Raw genomic sequence first — 12,327 nt, 5'->3', positions numbered from 1 at the left:
GGGGTTTCAATAGTTTTCAGAGGTGACGGAGCGCATTAGTGCAGCGCCATGTCAGTGTCCTTCCCAGGGTCTCAGACGAAGCATTTCGACTCATTCTTTCACTAACTTTTCAAAGCTCCTTCCAGACCTTTTACCCTCTGATGCTTTGTTACGCACCAGAGCATGACAGAAATGCCTGAAATCAGCTATAGACAAAAGACATGGGTGACACATAAGAACTGTTTCCTTTGCCCCGCAATTTCAGGAGAAACCTTACCCAGATCATTCCCCCCCCGGGCGGGACCTCAAGGCAAAACACCGCAAAGCATCACATAACACTGCTGTGAGCGCCGTGGAGCTGGGCCTTTAATTCCTGTGTGCCACCGATACAGACGCGAGGAAGCAAGAACAAACACAGGGCTACCGAGCCTGGTCTTGCAGTCCTGGGAAGATCAGTTTGCAAATATTCAAAAACCCATTAAGTAGGCAAATAGCTGCATATTAGAACACATCACAGGGGAGAAGGCAGCATGGCAAGGCTAGCAGAAGGATCCTCATCCCACTGCTATTGCTAAGGGCTGGACTATGACAGGTTTACACAGAGGCTGATGAATGTGGGTCTCTGCCCACTCCAACGCACTCCTCTTTGCCCCCTTCCCTGCTCTCTTCCATCTTATCTCACTTCCCTCTAACCCCAATGAAATTCTTGTTGGGGGTGCAGGAGTAAGGCAGAATGGTGACTGCCATAGAGGACTGCCCCATCACTAAGATCAACGCAGAAGCTGATCCAGTCTTGGCTTTTCTTAAGGAAATCATATAATCAACTCCATGCATGCAACGGGACAAAACTAGGAGTAGATCAGCCTCTCCAGCTTGACCTTGGTGAGGAGGCAGCCCTACTGACATATTAACATAGGGTGACTAATGCAGCCACTGCAGTACTTAAAGATTAAAGAAATCAATTCTCTTACAGCAATTCCTTGAGATCCAAGTTGCCCAGTTTCTCCACGCTCTCCCTGAAAATTATGTAAAACAAATAATATGGTAAGGGCTGTATTTGTAGATAAACAATAGATGTTGAATCTGTAGGGGAGAACATGATAAGGCATTGTCACAGGAATACAGAACTCTTTTCCATTTGGTCACCAGTTCAAACCCAGCCCAGGCTGCTTCCTTCCAAACTCTGTTCAGTGACTGTGTGGGCTCCATTCAGTTCCCAGAAAAGAAGAACGCACAATTATTAAGCTTGGAATCTCACTGGCAGGACCTGGGCCCTTGGGATGGAAGACTCAGGAGATTAGGAACTGTGAGGAAACATGTGCTTGTTAGCATTAAAACCAGTAATAATTTGGTCTAAAAGCAACACAGCTGTACCAAGCCACCAATGGGACAGTGCTCCCTGCTGGCTATGCAGAGTATAAGCACTGCTCTTTCTTTACCAGAAGGTGTTCGCTTTTGCCAACACAGGGTGCTCATTACTAGAGATGTGTATCTTTTTTTTTTTTTCTTTTTGTGGTTCGGTTCTGTTCCCCCACGGGTAATTTCGTTTTTTCCGCAGTACAGGTTATTTTTTTTCGTGGTTCCTTTGTTTCAGAGCGCTCCCAAACCATGACGAATTAGACAATTTCGTTGAAATTGTCTAATTTATTTAAGACAAATGCACATCTCTACTCATTACATATTCCTTTTATAACATACACTTGACCCAAAGCAGCACTGATATTTCAGTGTTATTATATGTAGACAGAAGTCATGTGAAGGCGGAGATCCTTCCCACCTTAGGGGCAGGATGGGTTTGGATTACGATACATGACTCATCTCATCTTCAAAACCTGAAGCCTGCACAGTGAGGCCCAAGCCCTGACAGCAGCCGGAGGCATCTCACAACAAATCAGCTGAGCTACTACAAAGAGGAGAGAAATCGGAATAGAAAGAAGAGCAGCTAGTATCCGGTACAAGGTCTGGAAACCCAGTTAGAACTGGCCAATAGGGTGCAGTGGAAGACTGTGCTGCTGGCTATGCAATTAGAGCTGCCCTAAGAGGTTGATCCAGTTTTGGCTTTGTCCCAGTGGCATCTTTGAACTTGCAGTTCCAATTTCCAAAGGACCGGAAGGGCTAGGAGTTCATGGATGCAATGAGGCAAAGCCAGCAGTGGATCAACTTGTCAGGGTTGACTTGGGTCAGGTGGCAACCCTACTCACAATAGAATCCATGCCCTTGCTGTAATTCATTCCTCCTGCAACTAGAGGGAGCACCATACAGCAAAGAGATAGTACTTCCATCTCGACCACAACGGTGGGCGCATTCTTGATAATTGGGCAAACGTTTTGGAACGTATTATCTCATGAACTGAGAAAGGCAGAGGACTATAATGCATTTCGCAAACAGTTTAAAGCGCTGTTGTTTTGGCAAGTTTTAGAGGTAACCTATATGCGGGATTATCGTGGATGTAACTTTGCTGATTTTACTATCATGTTTTAATGTTTATTTTTGTGTAATGTAAGATGTTTATGTTATACTGTTATCTGCTTAGAATGGCTGGGGCTTCTGTGAGGCAGAAGATAAGGAACTGAAAATAAATAAATAAATAAGTAAATAAATAAATAAATAAATAAACAAACCTGGGTCCAAACCCAGCCATTCACACTGCAGCAGGGATAGTGTTACCCATGAACCTTATCTCTTTATTACTTGGTTCACCGCAAACTCACCTTGTCCCCTTTGTCACCCTGCATGCCTTTTTTACCCTAGAAAAAAAATTTAAGATACTCCGTTACCAACAAATGTTATCCTGTGAACCTACATGGTTTCCATTATTAAAGCTAAGCAGGAATATATACTTCCATTACATCATCCAAAAATCACTTCAGAAAAAATGTATGGCATTTTTTATCTCCAGCATAAGAAGTGCTGCTCTTCTCTACCATTTGCGTTTTTTCCCCATTGAAAACATTGGAACATTTCCATTGGTAAATCAAGAGCAATTTTAGCAATGGAGCAGAACTCTTCTCAAACATTTTTGGACCATTCAGGTTCTCTTGCATTGGTTTTACATCAGTTCAAAGAATCAGGGAGGCTCTCATGTAGCACCTTAAGTTACTGCGTCATGGTGACAGAACCTGATGTGCGTCTGCCAAGAAGCCAAACAAGACCAATGGCAACTTCATCCAAGGTCAGATCTGATGGCTTGGAACTTCTGAGGTCACCATGAAAGCCTCTCCAAATTCCTTCAACTGGATATAACCTTCTTCTTCTATGTTATCCATTGCACAGGAGCACTGTACTGATCTTCCTTAAAAGAAAGTACTCCAAGTAATTTGTAGTATTTCAGAAGACCACTCAATGGTCTGTATTACCTATTGCACGGCATTTACAACTGCTACTGTTACGCCAAGAAAGGAAAATTAGTTTTTTACCTGATAATTTTCATTCCTGTAGTACCACGGATCAGTCCAGACTCCTGGGGTTTGCCCCTCCCCCCTCTAGCAGATGGAGACAGAGAAGTTTTCAAAACAAAGCTCTGCCTTATATAGGATGGTGCCACCTACAGTCCGGCAGTATTACTCAATGTCAAAGCAGAATGGCTCTCAAAAAACCACCATAACTATGTACAATAACCCTTCAACAAGAAAAACAAATAACCGGTTCACTTAACCCTCCTAGGAACTGAAACTGAAGAACCACTTGAGGACGGTCAATCCAATTTCTGCAGATCTGATAACAAATCAATTAATAATTGAGTGGACTCTCCCTTACTTCCATGCGTTCCACGGGCAGTACTCTGGACTGATCTGTGGTACTACAGGAACGAAAATTATCAGGTAAGAAACTAATTTTCCTTTCCGTGTACGTACCCAGATCAGTCCAGACTCCTGGGATGTACCAGAGCTTTCTTACCTGGGATGGGATCTGGAGAGGCTCGCTCTAAGCACTGCTTCTCCAAAACCTCCTTCACCCGGTGCCTGAACATCCAGTCTGTAGTGCCTGGCAAAGGTATGCAAAGACTTCCAAGTCGCCGCCCTGCAGATCTCCTGCAGTGAAACCATTTGACACTCCGCCCAAGAAGCCACCTGCGAACGGGTAGAATGAGCCCAAAGACCAAACGGTACAGGCTTACAATGCAGCAAATATGCCGAGCCTATAGCCTCTTTCAACCAGCGCAAAATCGTAGCTTTAGATGCCATATTTCCTCATTTCGGACCAGCCCACAGCACAAAAAGATGGTCCGTCACACGAAACGCGTTAGTAACTTCCAGATAACGCAACAACGCCTGACAAACATCCAGCTTCCGTAAGTCTTTAGACATAGGGTCTGACCGGTCCAAAACGGGAAATGACGGAAGCTCCACTGACTGATTCCCATGAAAAGCAGACACCACCTTCGGAAGAAAGGAAGGAACCGTCCGCAAGGTCACACCAGAATCCGAAATTCTCAGAAATGGCTCCCTATAGGATAGAACCTGGAGCTCCTTTAACGTGAGATCCTTTATTGTAGCTGTTTTCAGAGGCTCAAAGGGTGCCGTACACAGAGCTGAGAGAACCAAGTTCAGATTCTAAGAAGGACAAAGGTGCCTGATCGGGGGACGTAAATTTTGCCCCCTTTAAGAAAGGAGCCACATCGGGGTGAGCAGCCAACGCCACGCCTTGAATGGAACCGCACAAACAACCAAGAGCTGCCACCTGAACCCTCAGGGAACTACACGATCCTTGGCGAGTCCAGATTGTAAGAAACCTAAAATATCCAACACTGAAGACCGAGTAGGAACAATCGCCCTGTCCACGCACCAAGATTCAAAGATTCTCCACATGCGCACATATGCGAGGTTGGTAGATGTCTTGCGCATCCGGAAAAGTGTTGCCACCACAGCGTTCGAATACCCTTTGCTTCTCAGGTGGCGCCTCTCAAAAGCCGTGCCACTAGACAGAAGCGATCGACCTCTTCCAAACACACGGGCCCTTGATGGAGAAGGTCCGGGAGCAGTGGCAACCGCAGGGGACCCGCCATTGCCAGATTGACCAGGTCCGCAAATCAAGGCCGTCTCGGCCACTCTGGAGCTACGAGGATGACTTCTGCTGGGTGTATCTACACTCTCCTAAGCACTTTGCCTATCAGCGACCAAGGAGGGAAGACATACAGCAGCATGTCAGTCGGCCAGGGCAGCACCAGGGCATCTACCCCTTCTGCTCCTGTTTCTCTGCAGCAACCGAAGAAGCATGGAGCCTTGGCATTCTGAAACGTTGCCATGAGATCCATGCGGGGTATGCCCCACGTGTCGCATATGAGCTGGAAAGGTTCGTCTGCGAGCTCCTATTCCCCGGGATCGAGGCAGTGCTGACTGAGAAAGTCTGCCTGAACATTGTCGACTCCTGCTATGTGAGACGCTGCAATACTTACTAAATGCTTCTCCACCCAGCTGATCAGCTGCTGGGCTTCCGTGGCCACTGGCTGGCTCTTGGTACCCCTTGGCGACTGAGCTGCCGATGTCTTAGACTGCATACCCGATGCCTTACTTTAAAGGGCTTTACAGGAGCCCTCGTGTTAAACCTTCAATTAACATAGAACAGATTTTCACAATAGAAGGAGTTGCTCTGATTTCTCTGCGATGTTGTACAGTCTTACCTTGGGGCCTTCTGATCCGTCCTTCCCTGGCAATCCCACTTCACCCTAAAAGGGAAAAAATAATGCATGTAATATCCTTCTCTCAAATAATGTTTTCAGAAATGCAAGTTTTCAGCCCATAAGCACCCAAATCACTTCCTGGTTATGCATAGACTTTTTCCATAGTGAGTAATATGTCTGGTCTTCCAGGTGGCCAACTGGCTCCTTGGAGACACCAAGTCGTGAGTTGCTGCTAGCCCTCCCCTCTGCTTTACAGACACATGTGGGTAAGCTCATAGTTTCCAGAACTTTGCAGGTCATGATATCTTTGATTAGAGCAACCTGTAGAGTTTACAGAAATGTTGCACTTGAATTTTCTAGACCACATAGGTAACAGAGGTTACAACATGGAAAAATGTTAATGGCACTTAGAGATCATAAGTAGAGAGGGCTGAACCAAACAGATTGACCAGTCCTGGTGGAGCCGTGTTCTGCTTTTCTTAGGGAAATTGATGGTAAAAAATCAGAACAACAAAACCAGGACTGGATCAGCCTGTTCAGTTGACATGGGGTGAGGTGGCAACCCTAAGGCCCCAGAAAGGCACCAGCTGGCCAGCAGCAAATATTGGTTCTTCATGGCATGACCCTCTTCATCTGCCAGGTATTTATGACACAAACTGGCCACTGTCAGAGACAGGATGCTGGGCTCCATGGACCTTGCTCTGACCCAGTATGGAACTTCTTATGTTCTTATGAAGGTCGTGTCCAGTTTTATTTACAATTGTTTAACTGTGCTCTTGATTTTGCAAGACTGGGATTGTCCTCCGTATCCACATGAGTGGATTCCTAATGATTACTACTAGGCTCAAAGATTATAGGCTAGCTAGAGCACCATGACAGGAGTCCGACATTCATATTAGCTAAGGCAGATAAGTATTGATTGCCAGTGCACAGTAACTTGTGCATTAATGCCTTCCTCAGTGATTAATGAAGCAGGGTTATATGCTGGAGATGGTACAGGCCTGGCAAAGTCACTGGCAAGTGGGCATTATTTACATAATATAAAAGGTACCCAATGGGAGACAGTGGCCCAGGGTTTCTTTTGCCTTGCACATGTCTGTTTCCAAAGCATGCTAGTAAGATGGCAGAAAGGGTCAGATACCAACATGTGGTGGGCAGGTCCTGGCACTTCGACCGTTCCCAGCAGTCTGCTTTGCATCCGGCACTGTATGCTACAAAGGCCTACATTAATGCTCTCAGAATTGCAAGGCTGGGAGGAAGGTAGGCTCCGTGAAAGCTTTAGTTCTGTAAAGGTACACCACGGTCCAGGAAAAGAGCCTGCAGTGCAGTTCATTCCTACAGTATACACGTAACTTCAGCCAGATGTTCATCCCTAGGGATGCTAAGTGCATTTAAATACCTGCCTTTTGTCCCTGCGGTCCTGAAGGCCCAACTGCTCCCTGCAGAAAGGCAAAGACCAAAGAACTGTTACAGTAAACCAGCAACACACTTGACCTAGTGCATCTATTGTACACATTTGTAGGAAAGACACTACACAAAGTCACATTGTGTTGTAAATATATCACATGGAGGTCCAGCTCTTAATAATCCTATAGTTTAGATAATAAGTTTATACCCACCTTATTATCTTTTATCCCACCCTCCCCTTCCCCCAACTTATAATTCTTTATTAACATTAGACAATAGATTTGTTAGAAAGGAAGTCTCCCTATGTATGAAACCGGCATGCAGTACCTTTTTCCCTTCTGTTCCTTTCACGCCAGGTGCCCCCGGGATTCCAATACCAGCCTCCCCCTGAAAAGCAGAACGATTAAAACAGCAACTTGTCAAATGACACGAAACTAAAATGTACGGAGCTTCTGATGTCACTGCAGGAATTCTTCTCTACGTATGGAACTGCAGTGATGTCAGTGCAGGATCCCAGCACCACATACAAAACTGCAGCAATGACACTGCAGGAATGCACCTGCAAATGTGACGCTGCAGTGATATCGCTGCAGGAATGCATCTCCATGATGTCACTCTTGGAATTTCATGCCCACAGTTACATTAGAAGCCAAACTGCCATACACACAATAATGCATTCAAAATATAAACAGGGGAGGACAGATTTTAAAGCTGGATACTGTTTACAAAATCCTGGTCTCCTACAGTAAGTGATTCTAGGGTTCATACAGTAACAGCCTTTAAAAAGTCCCTGCTAGTCCTCCTGGATCTATAGGTTTCACAGCAAAGCACGCTAACCAGCCAGTTACACTGCCAGACCCTTTTAATAACAACTAATGAGCAATGGCAATTATTATTATTATTATTTACAGGATTTTATATACCGGTATTAGTGAGGACATCATACCGGTTTACAAATGAACAGCAAGATTGAAATTACATTATAACAGGGGAAAGGAACTGGGAGGAAGGTAACTTAAGAGCAGCATTGAAAGAAAGGTTATATACAAAGGGGTGTAAACACAAAGAGGAACTTAAACTACAATACAGTACAGTACAGTACTACATCAACTACAGTTGATGTAAGTAAATCATGTCTATTCTTCCACAACAAAATAGCCAAACATTTGCTTCGATTCACCCCTTCCCTCCTGGCATTCTCACCCTGCAGTAACCATAACTTTGCTATGGACACACTAGACACTACCTCCACCTTAGAAATTGAAAACACTTTAAAGAAGCTCAAACCCTCCTCACACCCTTATGATATACTACCCTCCAAAGCCCTGTTAGACATCCCAAACATAATCGCCAAGCCCCTGGTGCAAATAATCAACTGCTCATTCACCACTGGCATAGTTCCCGACACACTAAAACTGGCCGTGGTCAAACCCATCCTAAAAAAACCCAACCTTGACCCCGCAGACCTTGCTAACTACTGACCCATCTCCAACTTTCCCTTCCTCGCCAAAATCATGAAAAAAATTGTCAACGCCCAACTCTCAGCCTACCTCAAAACCCACAACTTACTCTCACCCAGTCAATTCGGTTTCTGAAAATTCCTAAACACGGAAACCCTCCAGCTCTCCCTTACAGACACTATCCTCAAAAGAATAGACCATGGTCACTCCTACATCCTCGCCCTACTTGACATCTCTGCCGCCTTTGATACCATCAACCATGACACCCTAATCAGATGCCTCACAGAAATCGGTATCATGGGAACAGCCCTCCTTTGGTTCACCTCATACCTGAAGAATAGGCAATATGTAGTCAAAATCAGAAACTCCGAATCTGCTCCCACTCAACTCACCCAAGGTGTCCCCCAAGGGTCCTCCCTCTCATCCACCCTATTTAACATTTATCTCCTTCCCCTCTGCTAGCTCCTCACAGATCTTGGCCTCCCACACTTCATCTATGCGGACGATGTCCAAATCCTCATTCCAATCCAAGAATCCCTATCCAAGTCTATCAAAACCTGGGAAACTGCCTCTTCACCAGCCTCCACCTTGCCCTGAACACAGCAAAAACCAAACTCATCATCATCTCACAACATAACATCACCAAACACCCGTCAAACAAGATTCCCTGCACAACTACAACTTCCTTCCAACAACGTGCACAAAGCCTTGGAGTTACCATTGATAACCAACTGCTACTTGTAAATAATTCCTGCAATGTTTTGGCCTCAAGCTCTGCTCCCCCCCCCCCCCCACAAGCCGCTTCCTCCCTCCCATTGTTCTTTTTTAACTTAAGTTATATTTAAACTGATATTTTGTTCCCACGAACACCCTCCACCCCCCACCCCTTTTTGCCAGCACCCATAGCTACCTCTACAAACTGTATATATTACCCACAATGTTTGGTCTTAAGCTCTGCTTCCCCCCTCCAAGTTGCATTCTCCCTGTTCAATGTACTTTCTTGTTAGAAATTATATGTAAACCGAAATGATGTTCCCACGAATACCGGTGTAAAAAAAAAAAAAAAAAAAAAAAAGTTAAATAAATAATTAAATAAAATAAATAAATCAATTATTACCTTAATTTAAGTTGTAAGTCCTTTGGGAAAGTGACCTACACTCTTCTCTGCCTATTTATCTTTCTATTGCTTGTTATTATGTACATTTTGTTCATTAAATATCCTTCGGCACACACTACACATCTAGGGTGCCCTGTGCACTTTATAAATAATAAGAATAACAATTGAAATTGCAAAAAAGATAAAAACGTAACAATTTTCCTGACCTTGTCTCCCTTCTGACCAGTCAGGCCAGTAGCACCGTCAAGTCCGATGGGCCCAGGTAATCCTGCCCTTCCCTTTAAAAAAAACAAACACATGAACAGCTATCTGATATAGCATAGAAAAGCAGCATCAACAAGGTCTGAAAGAAAATTAAAATCCAGCAATAAATGGGGTAACCTGCATGGAACGGCCAAGGATGCACACCGACAGCAGCAGTACAGCTGCATCTGTCTTCCAAGATGGTTAGGATAACCTGTCCTGCACAGAGCGACCATGGTTACAATCATTGATATCAACGAGCAAGGGGCGACCGCCTGGTCCAGACAGCAACCTTGCTCATTTCGCTGTCTTTGTGGATTATTACAAAACTTGGTGGTAAGACATGGGATGGGATTTGGGTGTTGGATTAAGTATATGGAACTCGTGTGGACCAAAGAGGAACATGACCAAGCCCCAAATAGCCTACTTAGCAGAGGCAATGAAGGCCAGCACCGTAGCACAATTTAAACTTGGGACATAGATGCTAATAGTAGGAGCAGGGTTAAGAGATCTGGGAAACAACATGGGGAGGAACCAGGAATGCAGATTTATAAGTTCATCTACCCATAGTGGTAGAAAACCAGAGAGCAAGGCAACCAGGCACACTGGAGGGACCAATAGGTCCTGATCTGCCCGTCAGCTGTTAGTTTACTATGATATTCCCAACTAATATCTCAATTATTAGCAAAAGGTACTTACAACATCTCCTGTGACTCCTTTTTCTCCTTGAGGGCCAGTTTTCCCTCGCGGTCCCTGATAACACATCCAACATATCACCGATTCAAAAAAGACTGCACATTTCTAAGCTGCTGCTAGCAATGTCCTTTTCCATAAGAAACCTCACGTCATGCAGGTCATACACACTGGTCTAGTGGCTTCCTCAGCTAGCATCACCTCAGCTTGTCTGCACAGTAATAATCCTCCAGAACTAACACACGCACAGCTTGCGCCAACAGGAGCGATATTCACACTCTGTGAATTTGGTACATAAATGAACAATGGACGCACAGACCAAAAATAACCAGAAGATCCAGAGAGAAAAAGACAGGGAAGGAAGGGGGAAAAGGAACAAACGAATGTCTATGAGGCAAGACAGAGAGATAGATAGAGAGTGTCAGAGAAAAACTTGGGAGACAGCTGAAGAAATGAAGCAAATGGGAAAGCTGAGAGATGGACATGAATGGTGAAGGGATAGAGAGATGGAGACAGAGACTGAGGATACGGAGAAATACTGTACAGACAGCAGAGCGATATACAGCATGGATAACTACAAGCAGAGAAGGATAACGAGAGCTCTCTGAGCACTACAATACTTACCTGAGTGCCTGCTTCTCCTGGCTCTCCCTGGAAGAACACAGTGGAGATGTTGAACACTAAGAAAAGCAACATGGCTCTCACTGGAGGTGCTAAAGTCAGGCCAGCACTAACATGAATAGAAACAAACACTTTCCGGGACTGAAGCTAGGAAGGGTAAAGACGAGAGCAATAACTCCAGCTCGTAAGCTTGGGTAAAATACTGGTAAATTCAGCCCTTGGACTATCAATGAAATTATCCAAGATCCTTATACTGAGAGAGGGATAGGAGCAGGTCCACTGCACCCTAGTGACCCTACTACTAGGGTGGTCTTCTCGCTGCCTCCGGTGTCCAGCAGGACTTCCCCTTCTGTTATCGTACACTCCCAGAATGAAACTACCCCCACTTACCTTTACTGATATCCCCGGTGGTCCCTGGGGTCCTGACTGCCCTGGAAGGCCGGGAGGCCCTGGCACTCCTGGCACTCCCGGCTGCCCTTTGGAGCCCTGAAGCAATCACAAGCAAACCGGCCGATCAGGTCAGCTGCCCAAAGAGCGGTCACCGTCCTGCTTGAGTAAAGCGCTGACCCAAGCATACTTATTCGGTTTCTTTATCTCTGTTTCAGATAAGGGTGCAAGAAGAGGCGGGGGGGAAACGCGCACTACACAGGAGCACTACCGGAGCAGGAGCAGAGGAGGTCAAGAAAACCAGGAATACACAGCACGGCCCCCCCACAAAATGACTGTACAGCACGCCAGCCATCCGGCGGCCACACACAGACTCAGAAAATAAAACCCCAGCAGGAGGGAAAACGCAAAGAGCCAGGAGAGAGCAGCAGAAGGAAGCAACAACTAGGAAAGGAACAGCTCCAACTATCAAAAGTGAAAACATTCTCCTCTGTCAAAAGGTCCCAGCAAGACAAAAAGATGGATTTGGAGGAGCTGGTATCTATTGGATTAATATCCAAGTAATTACTGTCTATGTGAAGGCCTCGTTTACTAAGGCTTCTTTCCATTCTGTGACTATGGGAACAAAGCTTAGGAAATCAGGCCTTAAATTTGCTATCATAAGGCCCCAGCAATGTAACAGGGTCGTTTATCATTTCGCGCTATCGTCAAGACCCTAACGCATGCATTAAACAGCGCTCCTAACGTTAATTGCCAGAAATAACTACACTTTTTTTCTGTGCGCGTTTGGGTGGTGGAGA

The 12,327-nt window shown here is 45.3% G+C and overlaps 1 protein-coding gene across 12 annotated transcripts in view; it reads right to left on the bottom strand.

Moving 5' to 3' along the window:
- Positions 1-12,327, bottom strand: part of LOC115098596 (collagen alpha-1(VII) chain-like) — a 420,825-nt gene that overhangs the window by 286,588 nt on the left and 121,910 nt on the right. For all 12 annotated transcript variants that reach the window (XM_029615285.1, XM_029615292.1, XM_029615282.1 and 9 more), the window contains 9 exons: positions 11,531-11,626; positions 11,144-11,170; positions 10,526-10,579; positions 9,790-9,861; positions 7,334-7,393; positions 7,003-7,038; positions 5,600-5,644; positions 2,691-2,726; positions 951-995 (listed from right to left, as the gene is read on the bottom strand). In XM_029615285.1, the coding sequence (XP_029471145.1) occupies positions 951-995; positions 2,691-2,726; positions 5,600-5,644; positions 7,003-7,038; positions 7,334-7,393; positions 9,790-9,861; positions 10,526-10,579; positions 11,144-11,170; positions 11,531-11,626 (471 nt within the window). The remainder of the gene's footprint in view (positions 1-950; positions 996-2,690; positions 2,727-5,599; positions 5,645-7,002; positions 7,039-7,333; positions 7,394-9,789; positions 9,862-10,525; positions 10,580-11,143; positions 11,171-11,530; positions 11,627-12,327) is intronic.

This window comes from Rhinatrema bivittatum, chromosome 9 (genome assembly GCF_901001135.1).
Source record: "Rhinatrema bivittatum chromosome 9, aRhiBiv1.1, whole genome shotgun sequence".
Lineage (NCBI taxonomy): Eukaryota > Metazoa > Chordata > Amphibia > Gymnophiona > Rhinatrematidae > Rhinatrema > Rhinatrema bivittatum.
Note: the sequence above shows the minus strand (reverse complement) of the source record. Positions and strands in the feature narration are given on the sequence as shown.